The following is a 15169-nucleotide window of genomic DNA, read 5'->3' on the forward strand; positions in this document are numbered from 1 at the left end:
TTTTGTTAACTGTGCACGCGAATGCTGCCTGTGTGTACGTCCTCTGCACCAATACTGCCTATAGAGTTGATGGTCTATTTATGCAGCATAAAGAACAGATGTGATTGCTTTGCCAAGGTTTGTTTTTGTTAGTGGTGTCAATCATTGTGCCTTGTTAACTAGTTCCATGACAAACGTCGAAGTGGCCGTGAGACTCCTGCTAGGGATTTGCAAACCTCTTCCCAACACATTTATTCAGCACATTTATTAATAATGACATGTCCCATATTAAAGTGATTGGTTTATCACTTTGCCAGCAGATTCCACCCAAAAGTTAGCAAAATACTGTAGTAATCCATAGCTTTGTTCAGCTTTGAAGACCTATTAATCATCGTTTATTTTGTGTAGTTTTCACAACGCCGAAATGGTGCACATTCTCCGGCAAGAAGCTCTTTATTGTTTGATTTTAAAAAACATTTACAACTGTACATGCTAGTAATTTAAATAATCTGGTTTAGCTGTAGTAAAATTTTAAAACAATTAATCAATAAAATACGGTTCAGTGATCGTAAATGTCTTAATAATATTGTGATGCAATACGTCACCCTAGGTTTCATATAGTTTAGGATAAAACGTCTTTTAGTTCAGAATCTCAACTCTACCTGAAATGGAGTCTAGAAGTCTTGACGCTTTATGAACAAATTTCGCAAGTCCAATGTTTAACTTGGTGTTCACAGGGTTAAGGGCAGCCAATATTGCTTGACGGCAGGAACGTACACCCAATTTTATACATTGGCCTCTCAATAACTGCCGTCTAGCTTGAAGTAGTACTGGGCATGCACAAACAATATGTTCCATTGATTCAGTATGATAACCGCACAACCTGCATGCAATGCTACAGCACGACCAGCGCCATGCAGGGAGATTCTTCAAAAAGGGCCATTCCCCCATCCTCAAGGCTAAAAACTTTCGCTTCCAATAAAGTGCGTATGTGCTAGACAGAAAGGGCAACTGGACACCCACTTCGTAGTTGGCGATCACTGCCCAGGCATGTCCCCTCTTCAAAAGTGTTGTCCTGTCTGAATGAAAGGACCACAGCCTGACAGATTTCTTTATGACATATTTTAACACTGATGGGGTGAGATTTAAGTCCCATAGGTCTTTTGAGCCTAAAAGCTGTAAGCTGTGATCCAAGTATTGTCGGTGCTTTTGACTGGTAGGCTTTTTCTGTATTTCCTGCCAGAGTCGGGCCTCCAAAGAACCCTCCCGGGCCTGACGCAGTCTATGGCACAGTTTAACAAAGGCACCTGCCTGCACACCGAGGTGATCTTGAAGTCCCAGTTCTAATCTCACCTGGGCTGGTGATGCAGATTTTGGCAGCCGGAATGCTCGTTTAAAGATTTTTATAATTAATTTGTTTATTAATTTACTGGTTGAGCCCTTGGTGATCTCATGACCATATGTTAGTGCGTTGATTACTTTGGCTTTCATTACTTTCAGCAGAGGTGTAAGGCTGGGACCTAATAGCTGGTTTGACAATTTAGCAGCGGCCACCTCTAATGAGAGTGCTTTTATTTGTAATGCTTCCTTGTGCTTGCCAAAGGAGCCGCGTGCCTCCAGGAAGATGCCCAAATATTTATAACTGGAGGTTGAGTCCAGCTTTGTTTTATTGAAGAACCACCTTTCTGTTGTCCTTTTTTGCTTCCCAAAGGAGATAGTTTTGGTTTTTGACAGGTTTAGTTCTAGATGATTTTTTGTTGAGTATGGTAACAATTCGTCCAATAACCTCTGTAGACCCACTTTTGTGTGGCTTAATAGCACCAGGTCATCGGCATAGAGTAGGTTAGTAATGCGGGTCCCGTCAAGTTTTGGGGGATGACAGTTTACTCTATCAAGTGCTGGGGAAAGATCCGATATAAAAAGGTTAAACAGGAGTGGAGCCAACACACAGCCCTGTTTAACACCAGTCACTGTTTGGATCTTCCTAGAAACATGGCGGCCTTCGCCTAGCTTGATTTTAATCCAAGTTTCAGTATGAAGCTGAATTATTGTCTGTAGAAGAGACTGTGGTAATCCCCATGATTTTAATTTCTGCCATAACAGGCTTCTGGGTACGCGGTCAAAAGCTGCTTTGAAGTCTACAAAGCAGCAATGTAGCTGTGTGTGTTGACATGCTGCTTTATCTATCAAAACTGTTAGTGTTAGCAGATTGGTTATCGTCCCGGTTTTGGCTATGAAGCCTGTCTGATTGAAGGGGAGACGCGCGGTTGTTTCGGCCCAGGCCTGCAGCTCCTCTAATAAGATGTTTGCAAAATACTTGGACTCCACATCAAGAAGTGCAATCATTCTCCGGCAGAAATTCATACTTTTGTTCATTTTGCATAATGTGGTAGCAGCGCAAGTATACCCATTTTTCGTTAGTGTGTGCAGGTTTTACCCAGTTTCCACAGTTCTACAGGAAAACACACATTATGAGTTTGCACACACACAGAATAGCCAACATTGTTATTGTTATTGTTATTGTTATTTTGGATTTATATCGCGCCCAATCACCTACAGGTCTCTAGGCGCGCGGAAATCGATGGTGACAGACGACAAACTCGGCAAACACAGAATGAGAGGCACTTTTTGATCTAATTTACTCCCAGGGTTCTTTTAAACAGCAATGTTTTTAGCGTCCTTCTAAATCGCAGAAGATTCCCCTCCCTGCGCATCACCTCAGGCAGTGTGTTCCATAGCTGAGGGACTAATACAGAGAAGGCTCTTCCTCCCTTAGTTACAAGTTTGTAACGGGGGCAGACCAAAAGCTGAGAGTCTGAGGATCTAAGTGTTCTCACTGGACTGTACATAGCACCACAAAGCAGAAGTTTGCTTCAGAGGAGGGCTTAAGCAGACATAAATAAGCACGCACACATAGAGAAGTACATATTGCGTATAGTCAAAACAGCAGGCGCCTGGGTGCACCATAAAATCACAAAATCACCAGCAGGAAAAGAAAAAATTACAGTAGTACTACTTCTAGTAGAAATAATAATAGTAGTAAAAGACAACATTGTTTTTATGCCTGCCTGCTTCAGAGGTACTAATCGGGGCCCCAATGTCACCTCCTGAATTGTGAACGGGAACGAGGCACGCGCCCACCTGAGCCGCGCGCTCCCTGCAGCGTGTTCGCTACTTCTAACCGTGACCCAAGGTTCAGGCGAGAATACATTCACGTGCGCCCTCGCGCTGTCTTCAATCGACCACGAACGCACACGAGCAGACACTTTGAAGGACAGATTTGTTTCACCACCCCGATAATGGGAAAGGGCAGACAGCCGTTGTGAACTTCATGAAGCCGTTTCGATTTTTTAATGTTGATTTTTAATGTTTATAGTCTTTGACATGCACCTGTCCGAGACTACAAATAAAGAAGCAATATATTTCAAGCGAATTTAGAAGAATAGTCACCTGTTTTACGCTAGGACGTTAGCCTTAAATGCCACATTTCTTCACTGTTTTGTAAATTAAATCTATTTACCAACCATTCCCGCAGAAATGACACCATCACATCTTTTGAAGACAGTCACTTTACTTTACAAACAACATTGCGCAGCCATCAATAACATACAAATTACGTATCGTGCAAACATTTTGGTAATATGCTAGATGCTATCATTATGAGCTAAGAATCAAGGCGAGGATGTAGCTTAATGCGGTCGACCTCGGACCTGGGAAACTGGGTTTGAGTCTCGGCAACCACGCTGCACATCCTGTGATTCTGGGCAAATCACTTAATCTCCCCGTGCCTAACAAAAAAAAAATAATAATAATGAATGTGTTCATCTGTAACGAAACTGGTGCTCATGTAAAGCGCTCTGATATCCAATGCCTTGGGTCTAGTTCACGCTAGATAAAACTCTTAAAAATAAAAACAATGCCGTTTCTTTAACCCCTCCCCTGCTCATGACGGAGCCATTCCGTCATGAGCCACGGTTGCCGTGGGCTCATGACGGAGTGGTTCCGTCATGCCGCGACCGTTGGCGGCCGCTCCACCCACGCGGCGCTGTTTCCCCGCCTGTGCGGGGGGACAATGCAACTGGGCGGAGTCATGACGGAACCACTCCGTCATGAGCACAGCTCAACCGTGGCTCATGACGGAGTGGCTCCGTCATGAGGACAGCGCCACCGCGCTGCACCCCCCCCCCCCCCACCCCCCCTAGCGCTGCTGCGGAATTCCCGCTGCAGCGAAGGGGTTAAATGTTTTAAAAACAAAAACATAAACAAAAACAATGTCATGAGCAATGCCACAATAGCTCTAACTTTAACAATGCAGAGACCGTTGCATTGTAAATGCTTGTTTCTAGTTTCTGAATAAGAATGCCTGATTCACTGAAATAAGCTGTCCTTCTTGAACCTCAGATGAAGGCTGACGATCATTTTTTTCTCCCGAACTGTGTTTTCTCCTGGTGGGAATATCGGAAAATACTAGACCAAGCCCCCCAAAAGGAAGGATGTGAAGTTTACTTTTTCGTTTTAGGGCAGATATATCAAATATTTACTTTTGTTTCTGCTGGGATCTCAAAAGAGTCTTGGAAGCAGCCTGTGCCCCTTTGATGGTAGCTCTGGGCAAACAGTGTTGCATTTTACCTTTTTTTGTGGTTATTATAAAAAATACACTAAGTAATTTGTAATCCCTTTTATGAAGTTTCAGAATTTCAGGCAGTGTAACCCTACCTACTGTGTCTTGTAACAATTGGCTGATGATGATTCTGGTTTATGTTGGCTTCTCTCTGAGCGCCACTGTGCGGTCTTTTAGCGCAATGCACCTTGAATAATGTTTTATCTTCTGGTCCGGATATATCTGTATATGGATGAATTTTATAATATTGAAATGTATTTTTCAGGAAATTTCCTGCTATGCGGCTTGAGATTGCTCTAAAGCTTATATTTATATATTGTATGTTTTTAATGTTGATTTTTGCACTTTTATGGTTGTGTCTCAACCGAATAAAGGTTATTCTGATTTTGAATAATTTATCATTTTGTTGAATACACTACAGCATTTGTGAAATGTTGGCTGGGCTCAGGCCTACTTTATTTGCATCTGAATACATCTGAAGATAGGCAGACGCTCCTCCCTGCCGACAATCTATGGCCAATTTATATGACTGTGAAATGTGTCCTGTTTTCAATACCTGGGCAAGGACTGTGTAGTCAGGCCCAGCAAGAGATGGAGCACCTTTGATCCCTGGTGTCAGATGAAGAACCAGATGTTCCACTGGCGGCTCTGGGCATTACCAGCTAAGACCAAACCGAAGCCCCAAGATGGCCAGATGTTTGTCCCATCTGTGCTCTGAAAAGGGCTAGAAATGGTGACTGGAAATGGTCCTGTTTTGGCAGGAATGATAGTTTTTATCAGAAAAGCTGGGCGCTGGCACGTTTTTCTATAAAGTAAGCTCTGGGGCACAATAAACTCTTGCAGAGAAACTGGTAAATACAGTAGAGCTGTGCTTCTGTTTCACAGATGACCTCCGCTGATTGCAAGTCTCACTGTTGAGGGCACAGTACCCACAGTTTACAACACTTGGTGCACTTTGGGTGCACACCCAATCCAGTAAAGCATGGGTTTCTGCCGGGGAAGAATAAACACATAGCAGAACTCCCACAGTGGGATTACAGAAGGCGTATCCACTAATGGAAAAAGGGCATTGTGGGCCAGAAAAGCAAAGCAGGCATTGATAAATCCAGCCTGTCTTGCTTTGCCATTGCCTTTTGTTTGCTGCTATTGGCTTTGCCAATACTTGTTAAATGTAACTAATTGTGGAGAAGTGAGTACCTGTGTCAGACCACCTTAGAAGTGAGTTTTCAATACTTAGAAAGAGCTGTCACATTGCATGTAGACGTAATGTGGCAGCCATCTTGAAAGTCTAGAACATAACATTCAGCCAGTGTCTACCACGAAAATCATCATGTTGCATCAGACCACGTTGCGTCTGCAATGTGATCCTCGTGGAAGTATGAAAAATACACTTCTAAGATGGCTGCCAGATGATGGCCACTTTGGGCGCATAAAAAACTCTTCTGTAATGGCCAAAAACAATATTGACATTGCCAATGCCGGCAGTTTTAAATCCATCTGCCACTGACAAAGCCAATTGCGACAGGTTGGGGTAAAGAGGCGGTAGGGAAGTTAGTGGAAGCCCATGGTTGGAGAAAGAGGTGTGGAAGGTACAGAGAGTACAAAACTCTGCCGCAGCATTGCTCAGCATTTGAGGGACAGGGACAAAAGATGAGCTGGAAGTTGGAAGAAAAAGAGAGAGAGGAGGAGGTAGGGAGAGAGGTGAGAGAGTACTATCCCATGCTTGAGCACGGAGAGAAGTGAAGGGAGAAAGTGAGAGAGACAGAGAGAAAAGAGTAGGAGTTGCGCTCTCATGAAATGCAAATCACAAATGATAACCAAAAAAATACGGACATTAGCACTGGAAGGATACACTCAATGAACTAATAACAAAGGTGACACACAGATGCTCAAGAGGTGTGAAAAATACAAGCCACCAAATAAGGAGGAACATAATTTAATAGACAATCATGAGCAAACATTGGACCAACATGAAGAAATATGGAAGCATTGATTACAGTGCTGTTGCAGTGGACAGAAAAAGATGTCAGCAGCGAGACAGCAAAGAGGCAAGGATGTCACATTTTTGTACATTGTGCCGAATTTTGATCCTTCAACCCTACATTCCTAACATTCCCACAATGTTCACATGATGGGTAATGCAATGGGAAAGGCCCTGTTAAATATGTCCCAGGCAGAAAAGAATGAATACAAATTTAAGAAGTGATCAGCATGGTGAGTTACATTGGAGTACAATAGATTTCCAACTGCCAGTGGCGGCCGCCACATACAAAAGGTAGTGAGGCGGGGGAGGGAGGGGCACGTGGGAGGGGGACCTCGGGTGGTAGTTTAGTCATAACATTTTTTCAAAGGAACACTTACCTTATGTCTGCGGCTGCGTCCTGCATCACGCTTGGTCTTTCCTCTTCCTTGTCCCAGGAGGCACTGGGGCTGCATCAAACTCCCTGTCCAATCCCTGCGCAGCTCTCATGCTATGAGAGCAGCACAGGGATTGGCCTGAGAGAGCTGAAAAGAAGCTCCACTAAGGACAGGAAGTCTGTGGTTTTTTTTCAGCCTGGCTGTTTAATACAGCCGGGTTAAGGAAACCTAAGTGAGCATGTGTGTTTGGCCGGCCTGAGACGGCCGGCCAAACACACATGCTCACTTAGAGAGTGCACATAGCACTCCACCTCTCCCGTCTCATGCCCTGGACCTCCCTGCACACACTGGCTGAGCCATTGCAGAGGAGCCGCTCCTGCCTACTGCCATGCATAGAAAGGGCTGCTCATGCTGACAATATGGCAATTTCAATTGACAAAGACCTTTTCAAGTTAACTGGCAATAAAAGATATTTTGATTGGTACCCACCATTGAAAATGTGCATGAATTGCATACATTTTCCTAATTTCCCTAGTTGGATCATTTTAATATATGGCCTCATGTGGCATGCTTGTCCTATCTTGAAGGGGCCTGAGCCATCAGGCACAGTCCTGCCCCAGTGAACAGGATATATAACATGGGTGATATTTAGTTTCAACTGCTCCATCATCCCGCTGCCCATGTGATACAGTGTCCATACAGTCCACTAAGCACTTTATGTTATTCTGCACCATATATTCAGCTTTTAGAATCCGTTTTTTACGCCATTTTTAGCTGGAAAATGTTTTAAAGCTCATCAAGAAGGTTTACTGTATTTACAACGCTGTGACAGTCCTACAATCTGTGAGGTGGCATTGAATGTTATTACTCAGGCGAGGAGTTTAAGGAAAAAGTATGCAGTGCGACTCAGTTACGACGTGACAGAAAGACAATAGATGATGTGCAGCTGAGTAATTTATCTTTGTGATTTTATTGTGCGTGATCTCTTTGTAACTTGTTTTATTTTGTGCTTTTATGGTCCTTTCGACCAAATAAAGAATATTTCAGATGAACTGTTTATGTTTCTTTTTAGCGATAAGCTAAGATCAATTTTCTATCCCTCCATTTACAAACTGGAGACCGGGCAGTGGGAATATCTCAGATTTTTTGCATCGCCCTATGCTAACCTTCTAAAAGAGCCACCATGAGCCTCATGTGACTTTCTCTACCAAGGGAAGGAGAAGGAACAGTGGTGGGGCTGGTTCTTATTTTTAGGTCTGTTTCTCATGATTATCATTTTATGGTGTTAAATGCCTGTTCTTTGTATTTGCATGCATTGTTTGCTGTTGGTCGGTCACTGCTGCGCCGGGACTTTGGCGATAGATATTTCTATCAGAAATTAATTATTCAAATCGCTCACAATAACATTCCCTCCTTTGCATATTATAGAGCAGCAGGTTCGCTAGAGTGTTATTCATTTCTACAAAGCAGCTCTCCATAGGAATAAATGGAGTTCCACAGGTGTTTTTCTCCTCCAATGATTTCTTGCTGCAGAGCTCTTGCAACAGACTTCCGCGAGATGCAAATCTGCATCATTTTGTCCTTTTTGGTCTCAGATCTTTTTACTTTGAGTTGTAGGAAATAAGAAGTTCTTGAGAGAGGGCCTTGACTGATCTCCATCACAAGTAAACTATTATTTTAAAAATAAGGCATCTTACAAGTCCCAATTGTTGTATTCCGAACAGTGACAAGTGCATGCGAAATTTACAAAGTTTGGTGGCTACCAACAATGTGAGATATGATTTTAAAATGTTGAAAATTTCTGAAACTTTAGGAAATAGACAAAGTGTTTTAAAAGAAATAGAAGACGAAAAGCCAGGAAAGAGTTGGCAGTAAGGAAAAAACTTGGAAACTGTACTTTTTGTAGAAAGGTTCTTTTGTAAAGGATTTCTGCATGAAATAGAAAGTTCCACCATTGGCAAACATCTCCAAAGGTTTCAAACGTTGTAACTTTGTGAAGTTGCAAACTTTGCCACTTTTAGAAAACTCATTTCTCACACCTTAATTTTAATGTGGATTCAGTTAATTCAACAAACAATAGAGACTTCTGATCTCTAACAAAGAAGACACTTTTTAAAGAAAAAGTACTCGGAGAAACACAAACAATTAATCTCGTATAAAAAATCAAGCATCCGTGGATATTAACATCTAATAAATAAAACCATGTTTTATAGCACGCACCTTTGCAATCTGTGGGCGTTTTCCTGTCCCCGCTTACAAAGAGTTTTAAAGTTGGATACTCCTTAATTTCAAATTCTTTCCCGAGTGCCTTTTCGGCTGTGATGTCTACTTTACCAAACCTGACATCGGGAGATGATTTCTTAAGCAGCTCCGCTGCCTTGGAAAATTCTTCACCTACTGTTTGGGACGGTCCTGATAGAGCGATGTCTGAAACAGAAGAAGTAGAAACCTTTTGAGTGACATTTTGATTTGTTATTGATTAGAAGATTGCAGAGTTGCAAACCCCATGGAGGACGATGGAGTGTAAGAGGGCTAATATTGGATAAACAGACCTTCTGCAGCAACATTTACATTTTTGTTCTTTTGTTTCTCTCTTTTAAATTTAGAATATACTACACTCAGTGAAAGTACTGGTCTAGGAGCATTATAACCCTTTTGCCATTGGCCATACCGGTTGTTAAAGCCCCTCTCCCATAAACCCCTATGACCTATAACTCAATTAGAAGACCTTTAATGAACCTTAAACACTTCAGCGATGGGTTATAATGCTATATCATTCTTATGCATCTATGCGATAACACGAATAGGGAGAGCAGTTCCATGACTTTATCAGGTGGTGGCTATTGGAGTCACTTTTTCAGAGAAATCTTTAACCGGTAAGATCAACCCTTTCCATGCGGATATGAACATATTATGAAACAAAACAGCATATTCCAGGAATTTCAGAAATATCATTTACCAACCTCAGGACACTTCTAGTGTATGACAGCACTCTGTTCATTGATAGTCTAGGCCTCCTTGGCACATGACACCCATAGGGTGTGCCAGGCTTGCTACGGATCGCACACTTCAAGGAAGTTTCGGTTACAGATATTTCTTTATTTTTTGATATTTGATAAAGCTAGAGCGGCTTCAAAGTGGCCTGGTTTTCTCTGGATCTCTGAAAACACCAGTGTGTACTGTTTCTTGAGAAACACTCCTCAGGTCCCCATTAAATCAGGTGTTTAATGGGACGAAAAAATGAACTAAATTGATTTTGAACAAAGTAAGGTACATATGGGGCACGCGTCAGACATAGGCATTGATTAAATGTTGAGTCGCAATGGGAAATCGTCTGATTTGTGAAATAAGTGCTAAATCAGGGCACAATTCTACTATTGGACTTTCCTCCACCACTCCACCCCATGGTGGATTAAATTCCAATGGTGGATCCTTCTCTGGGTCAAGCACTCCCTCCAAAGATCTGCAGAAAGTTCATGATCATCCAGTGCAAATCAGGCAGAAAGAGATTTGTTTGAGTTTACCATTAACAAAGCAACAGAAAAAACATTATTCTATGGTGCTAGTCCTTCACCTTTAGAGGCACCGGCTGTATCCTGACTTTATGCAAAGACTGTGCTTCAGGATCCAGGTGGGTAATCTCCTCGCTCACTAAAAAACCCCCATCAATTTGACGCACACAGAAATTGTGTTGTGCCTTCAAGAGGTAAGGGAAGAATAGGGCAAATAGATCAATTTCCTTGAAGTGCCGTCCTTCCATACCTTGGTTTTAAGCAGATAATGTGGGACAGTACATTTCAGACGTCACTTTCTATTGTTATCTTCGATGCTGAAAAAGAGTCTACTAGTTTATGAGGGTTGTGGTGGGTATTTACTAAGACTTCGCATGGGTGCTTGCATGGTGCTAAGCAATGGGAAGGATCACATTGATTCACAATAAAATTACAGCCTGCTGAGGAGGGCTAAACCAGTTGTTAAAGGCCATGAACCCTAGTTGTAGGACCAAGCTGCACTCATGGGCCAATAGTGAGGCAGAAGGCCTGTAACAACCGGAATAGCCCATGATAGAAGGCATATACGAATATTAGAGCATTCCACCCACTGAGTGTAGAATGTTCCAAGTTAAACAGAGAGAAACAGAAAAGCAAATAGAATGATGGAGGAGAACAGCTATACCAGCCATTCCTGTAATTTCTTTGCACTGGCGCACAACATGCTGCCTAGCGCCAACACAGTCACCCTTGCATCATGGTGCAAGGTTGCCTACATTTTAAGCACGATTGCTTCTGTGCAAGAAGGGGCACCTTCCTGCACAAAAACTATCCTGAGATGTGTGCTGCAGAATGCAGCACACATAGAAAGAGGAAACACCCAGAAGAAATAAAGATATTTCTCCTAGTTAAGCATCGCCGGGGAAGGCGTAGCATTTTGGGGCACTCCCATGTCTAACAGTAATGGTAGATTTGGGAATGTGCCTAAATCCATGGGTGGATGCATGGGAACACACACGCTCCACCCATGGAACATTTTCCTGGAGAAGAGTAATGCAAAGCAGCGATTTGCGCTGCATTGCGTTACTCTAAATTTACTTAGTAGTTGCATCACCCTTGCACCCCTTTGCATGGTGCAAGAGTGACACAAATGCTTGATAAATATGCCCCCTGGTGCTTAATTTGAAATGGTGATTGCAGCTAGGACCCATCGGCACTCAATTTTGGGCAACCGCACTTATTTTTCCTCAACAGATTTGAACCAGAGCATGAGAGAGAAAAACACAAAAGGGGAAACAAAGGGGGAGAGAAAATTGGAAAAACTGTAAGAATGGAGGAAAGCAGGGATGGAAAAAAACCTGCAGAAATGAGATAAACAGGCAGTGAGTGTTTGGTGGTAGAAGAAAAAGACATTAGGTGTAATTAACACTACGCAGCCTTGTAACCATGACCTTTGATAGCACCAGCCATGGACCTCTGAGTAAAACTTTGGTCCCCGGCAGTAGCAGCCCGCGGTGGGAGTGCTGCCGGACGCTGACGTTGGGCGGGGGAGGGGTAGGGTGGGGGTAGTAAACTACAGATTACGGCCAATTAGAGGTAAGTAAACATATAAATAAATAAAACAAATTTTGTTGCATGCGCTGCATCGCATTTGGCAGCACTCCCACCACCCTACTGGTCCCCGGCACTTATTATTTTGCAAATTGAGCACTGAAAGCAGTGCAAGACCACCAGCGCATCTCTCGGTAAATCACCCCTTAATGTTAACCAGTTGCCGATTTCCAGATGCTCTCCCGTGGAGATAAGCAATTATCGCTGAAATTATTTGAAAAAATAGGCTGTAAACAGTATGCATCATCCATTTTAACCACTAAGCAAAACTGTACGGATTTGGGGGACTTATTTAATCTCTTTACCGTAAGGTGAATTCTCTGTATTTTTAATATAGTAACATAGCAATGAACCTGGCTGCTGCAAAGGAACTTTGTGTGCAAGAAGTAGCGCAAGAACCCTGCTATGGAATCAATGACAGCTAACATTAGCACAGTACATACTGCAAAATGCCTGCCTCTTGCCTCTAACAATCAGTGTCATCCTAGAGCAGTGCTTAATTTGAGTCGGTGGCTGTCTGTAGGGGCCTCCGTCACTTATTTTTGGGAACCTGCACTTATTTATCCTCATTTACCTTTAACGAGAGAAAAAGAGGTGAATACACACAGATCGGAAAGGTGGAGGAAGAGAAAGAAGGGAAAACCTTCACAAAGGGAGAAACCAGGGACCGGCAAGAGTGAGACAAAGGGGCAGAGTGTCTGGTACGGGATTAAAGAGAGGTGATGTGGATTCAGGACTACAAGCCTTGGTACTGGTCGTTGGACTCTGAGCAGAGCTTGGGACACCGGTACTCTTTCTTTTACAAATTAATCACTGTCATAAGGCCTTTCAGGTTCCCCAGGCAAAACATTTCTTAGGGGCACCTGAATGGAACAGATTTGAATCTTAATACCCATTGTCTGATAATTCATGCTCCATGATGCCAATCAATAGTAAATTAAATGTTAAAATTTAACAGGGTCACACATCAACAGTTGCCCGGGATCCTAAAAATTCTTGAAATGACACTGGGTAGAGAGACTGAGTCGAGTTAGAGGTAGGTACAGGGAGGGTGTGAGAGGAATAGAATAGACAGGATCAAATAGAGAGAAACTTCACTTACCGGGGGCCCTTGGAAGGTGGGAGTCTAAGCAATTGCTTACTTTACCCATGCCTTCAAACATGTCTGCTAACAACAAGGGTAATTATTATTCAGGTTGCTGCATCTCTTTTATCTTCTGTAGAACAATGAAAGAGCTTTGAATGCGTCTGAATTGTTTACCTACTATACAAAGATTTCTGCATCAGGGACATTGACACACTGATCTATCTGAACAACCGCAGATCTGATATATATATATATATATATCTAGATATAGATAGATGTAGCTATAGAGATAGATATAGATAGATAGATATATATAGATATATATATAGATAGATATATAAAAACACATATATATATATACGCACATATATGATATTTACACATACATATATATAAATATATTCAAAAATATATATATATATTTACCTACTGGCGGTCGCCAGTAGGTAGATATAGTTAGGACCTATTTTCCATAGGAAATCCGCAACATTCATTCGCAGTGTTGAGAGAATCTTAGAAAAGGTTGCAGAGCGCTGTCATTAAGGAAACATATATCTTCGTTATTTTTTTCCACCTTTATTTGGTTATTGCCTTGACCTAATTTCGCCACCTGTGGTGAGATATATGGAGCTTGAGAAAACCGCTTATTACTCGTCAATGCCGTCGATGCCGTCAGAGCCAGAGCCAGTCAGAGCTGTCAGAGCCAGGGACTATTTTAGACACGTCTGGAGAGTTCGCGGATGACGTACGGCGCAGAGAGAGGCCGGGCCAGGCCAGGGAGAGACAAGCTTCGAGGAGAGACCAAGAGTAGGAACGCGTAAGCCGGGAAGTGGACCGGGAAGGGATGAGATGCCAACTTGGACCTAATAGACAGATAGGTACCTTACAGTCTTCACCTAGCTGTCAAATTTTCTCCCCCCCCGCTAAGCCCGCTACCAGGCAAAACCGTGAAACCGTGAAACCGCCAGGCCGCCCGCTTGTTTAATGAATGGAGCTACGTGACTTGATGACTTGATGACTTGGTGACTTGATGATTGCTTAACTGTGTTTTTACAGGTTTTTACAGGTAGGACGAGGTAGCCGGTTAGCCGGTTAGCAGATTATCTGAGCCTCAATCAGCCAGATTGTCCCTTTGTGTAAATCGAAGTGAGGCAAAGGACACACGTAGGATCGATACTTTTCGGCTACTTTTGGCTATTCCGAGTTAACAGCAAGCTGCCACGAATGATAGATTGATAGAATGACTGATTGACTGATTGACTGATTGATTGGTGCCGGTGATGGTAATGGCGATGGTGATGTTAGTGGTGTTTGGGGAGGCGATGATTAATAGGGCGATTAATGGAATTTTGCAATGTTCACAGTCAGATCCAGTCAGATCCTGATACCCTTACGCCAACACATCCCCACATATTCCACACATCTTCCGGACAATTCCTGACCCCTGTACTCACTTTTGCTAAGATAGACTGGCACTAGCAGACTGTAGCTGTTCAACTCAAGCTCCGGCAGGCTCCATTCAGACAATCCATGACAAATCTGCCAAATCTGCCAAGATCCAGAACCACGTCCTCTGCAATCAAAAGTTCAAGTAGGGGTATATAGTATCTTTGATCTGCCCCTTTCCGTTTTTCTGCTTATCTGCTTATCTGCTCTTCGAGCTTTCACTTTCCGCTCCCTCAGTCGAGGGGGCTTTTAGTCACTATTGCTGCTGTTCATGCTCCCATCACGCTCCCATCACCTCCGTCCGCGCAGGAGCGCCGGGTCCTTCTTTCTCCGTTTCTCTCTCCGATCTATCTCCGTTTCCGAGATTCTGCCAAGATTCTACCCGTTACTCAGAAAATGTTCAGAAAATCCATAACTCTCTGCCTTAAGTACATTGGACTCATCAAGCCGTCTAGAGTCCGAGTATTTCTCATATGCTGAATAAGCCACAGGGCAACATATGGACAGAACAAACTGACATCAGGACATCAGGGCAGGAGCAAGCAGCAGCAGCGACCTCTCACAGCGGCGCCATCT

The 15169-nt window shown here is 43.0% G+C and overlaps 1 protein-coding gene across 1 annotated transcript in view; it reads right to left on the reverse strand.

Annotated features, from left to right (window-relative positions):
- Positions 1–15169, reverse strand: part of PDILT (protein disulfide isomerase like, testis expressed) — a 199931-nt gene that overhangs the window by 142996 nt on the left and 41766 nt on the right. The window contains exon 2 of the mRNA XM_085629085.1: positions 9179–9385. Within this exon, the coding sequence (XP_085485211.1) occupies positions 9179–9385 (207 nt within the window). The remainder of the gene's footprint in view (positions 1–9178; positions 9386–15169) is intronic.

Source organism: Triturus cristatus, chromosome 10, assembly GCF_964204655.1.
Source record: "Triturus cristatus chromosome 10, aTriCri1.1, whole genome shotgun sequence".
Lineage (NCBI taxonomy): Eukaryota > Metazoa > Chordata > Amphibia > Caudata > Salamandridae > Triturus > Triturus cristatus.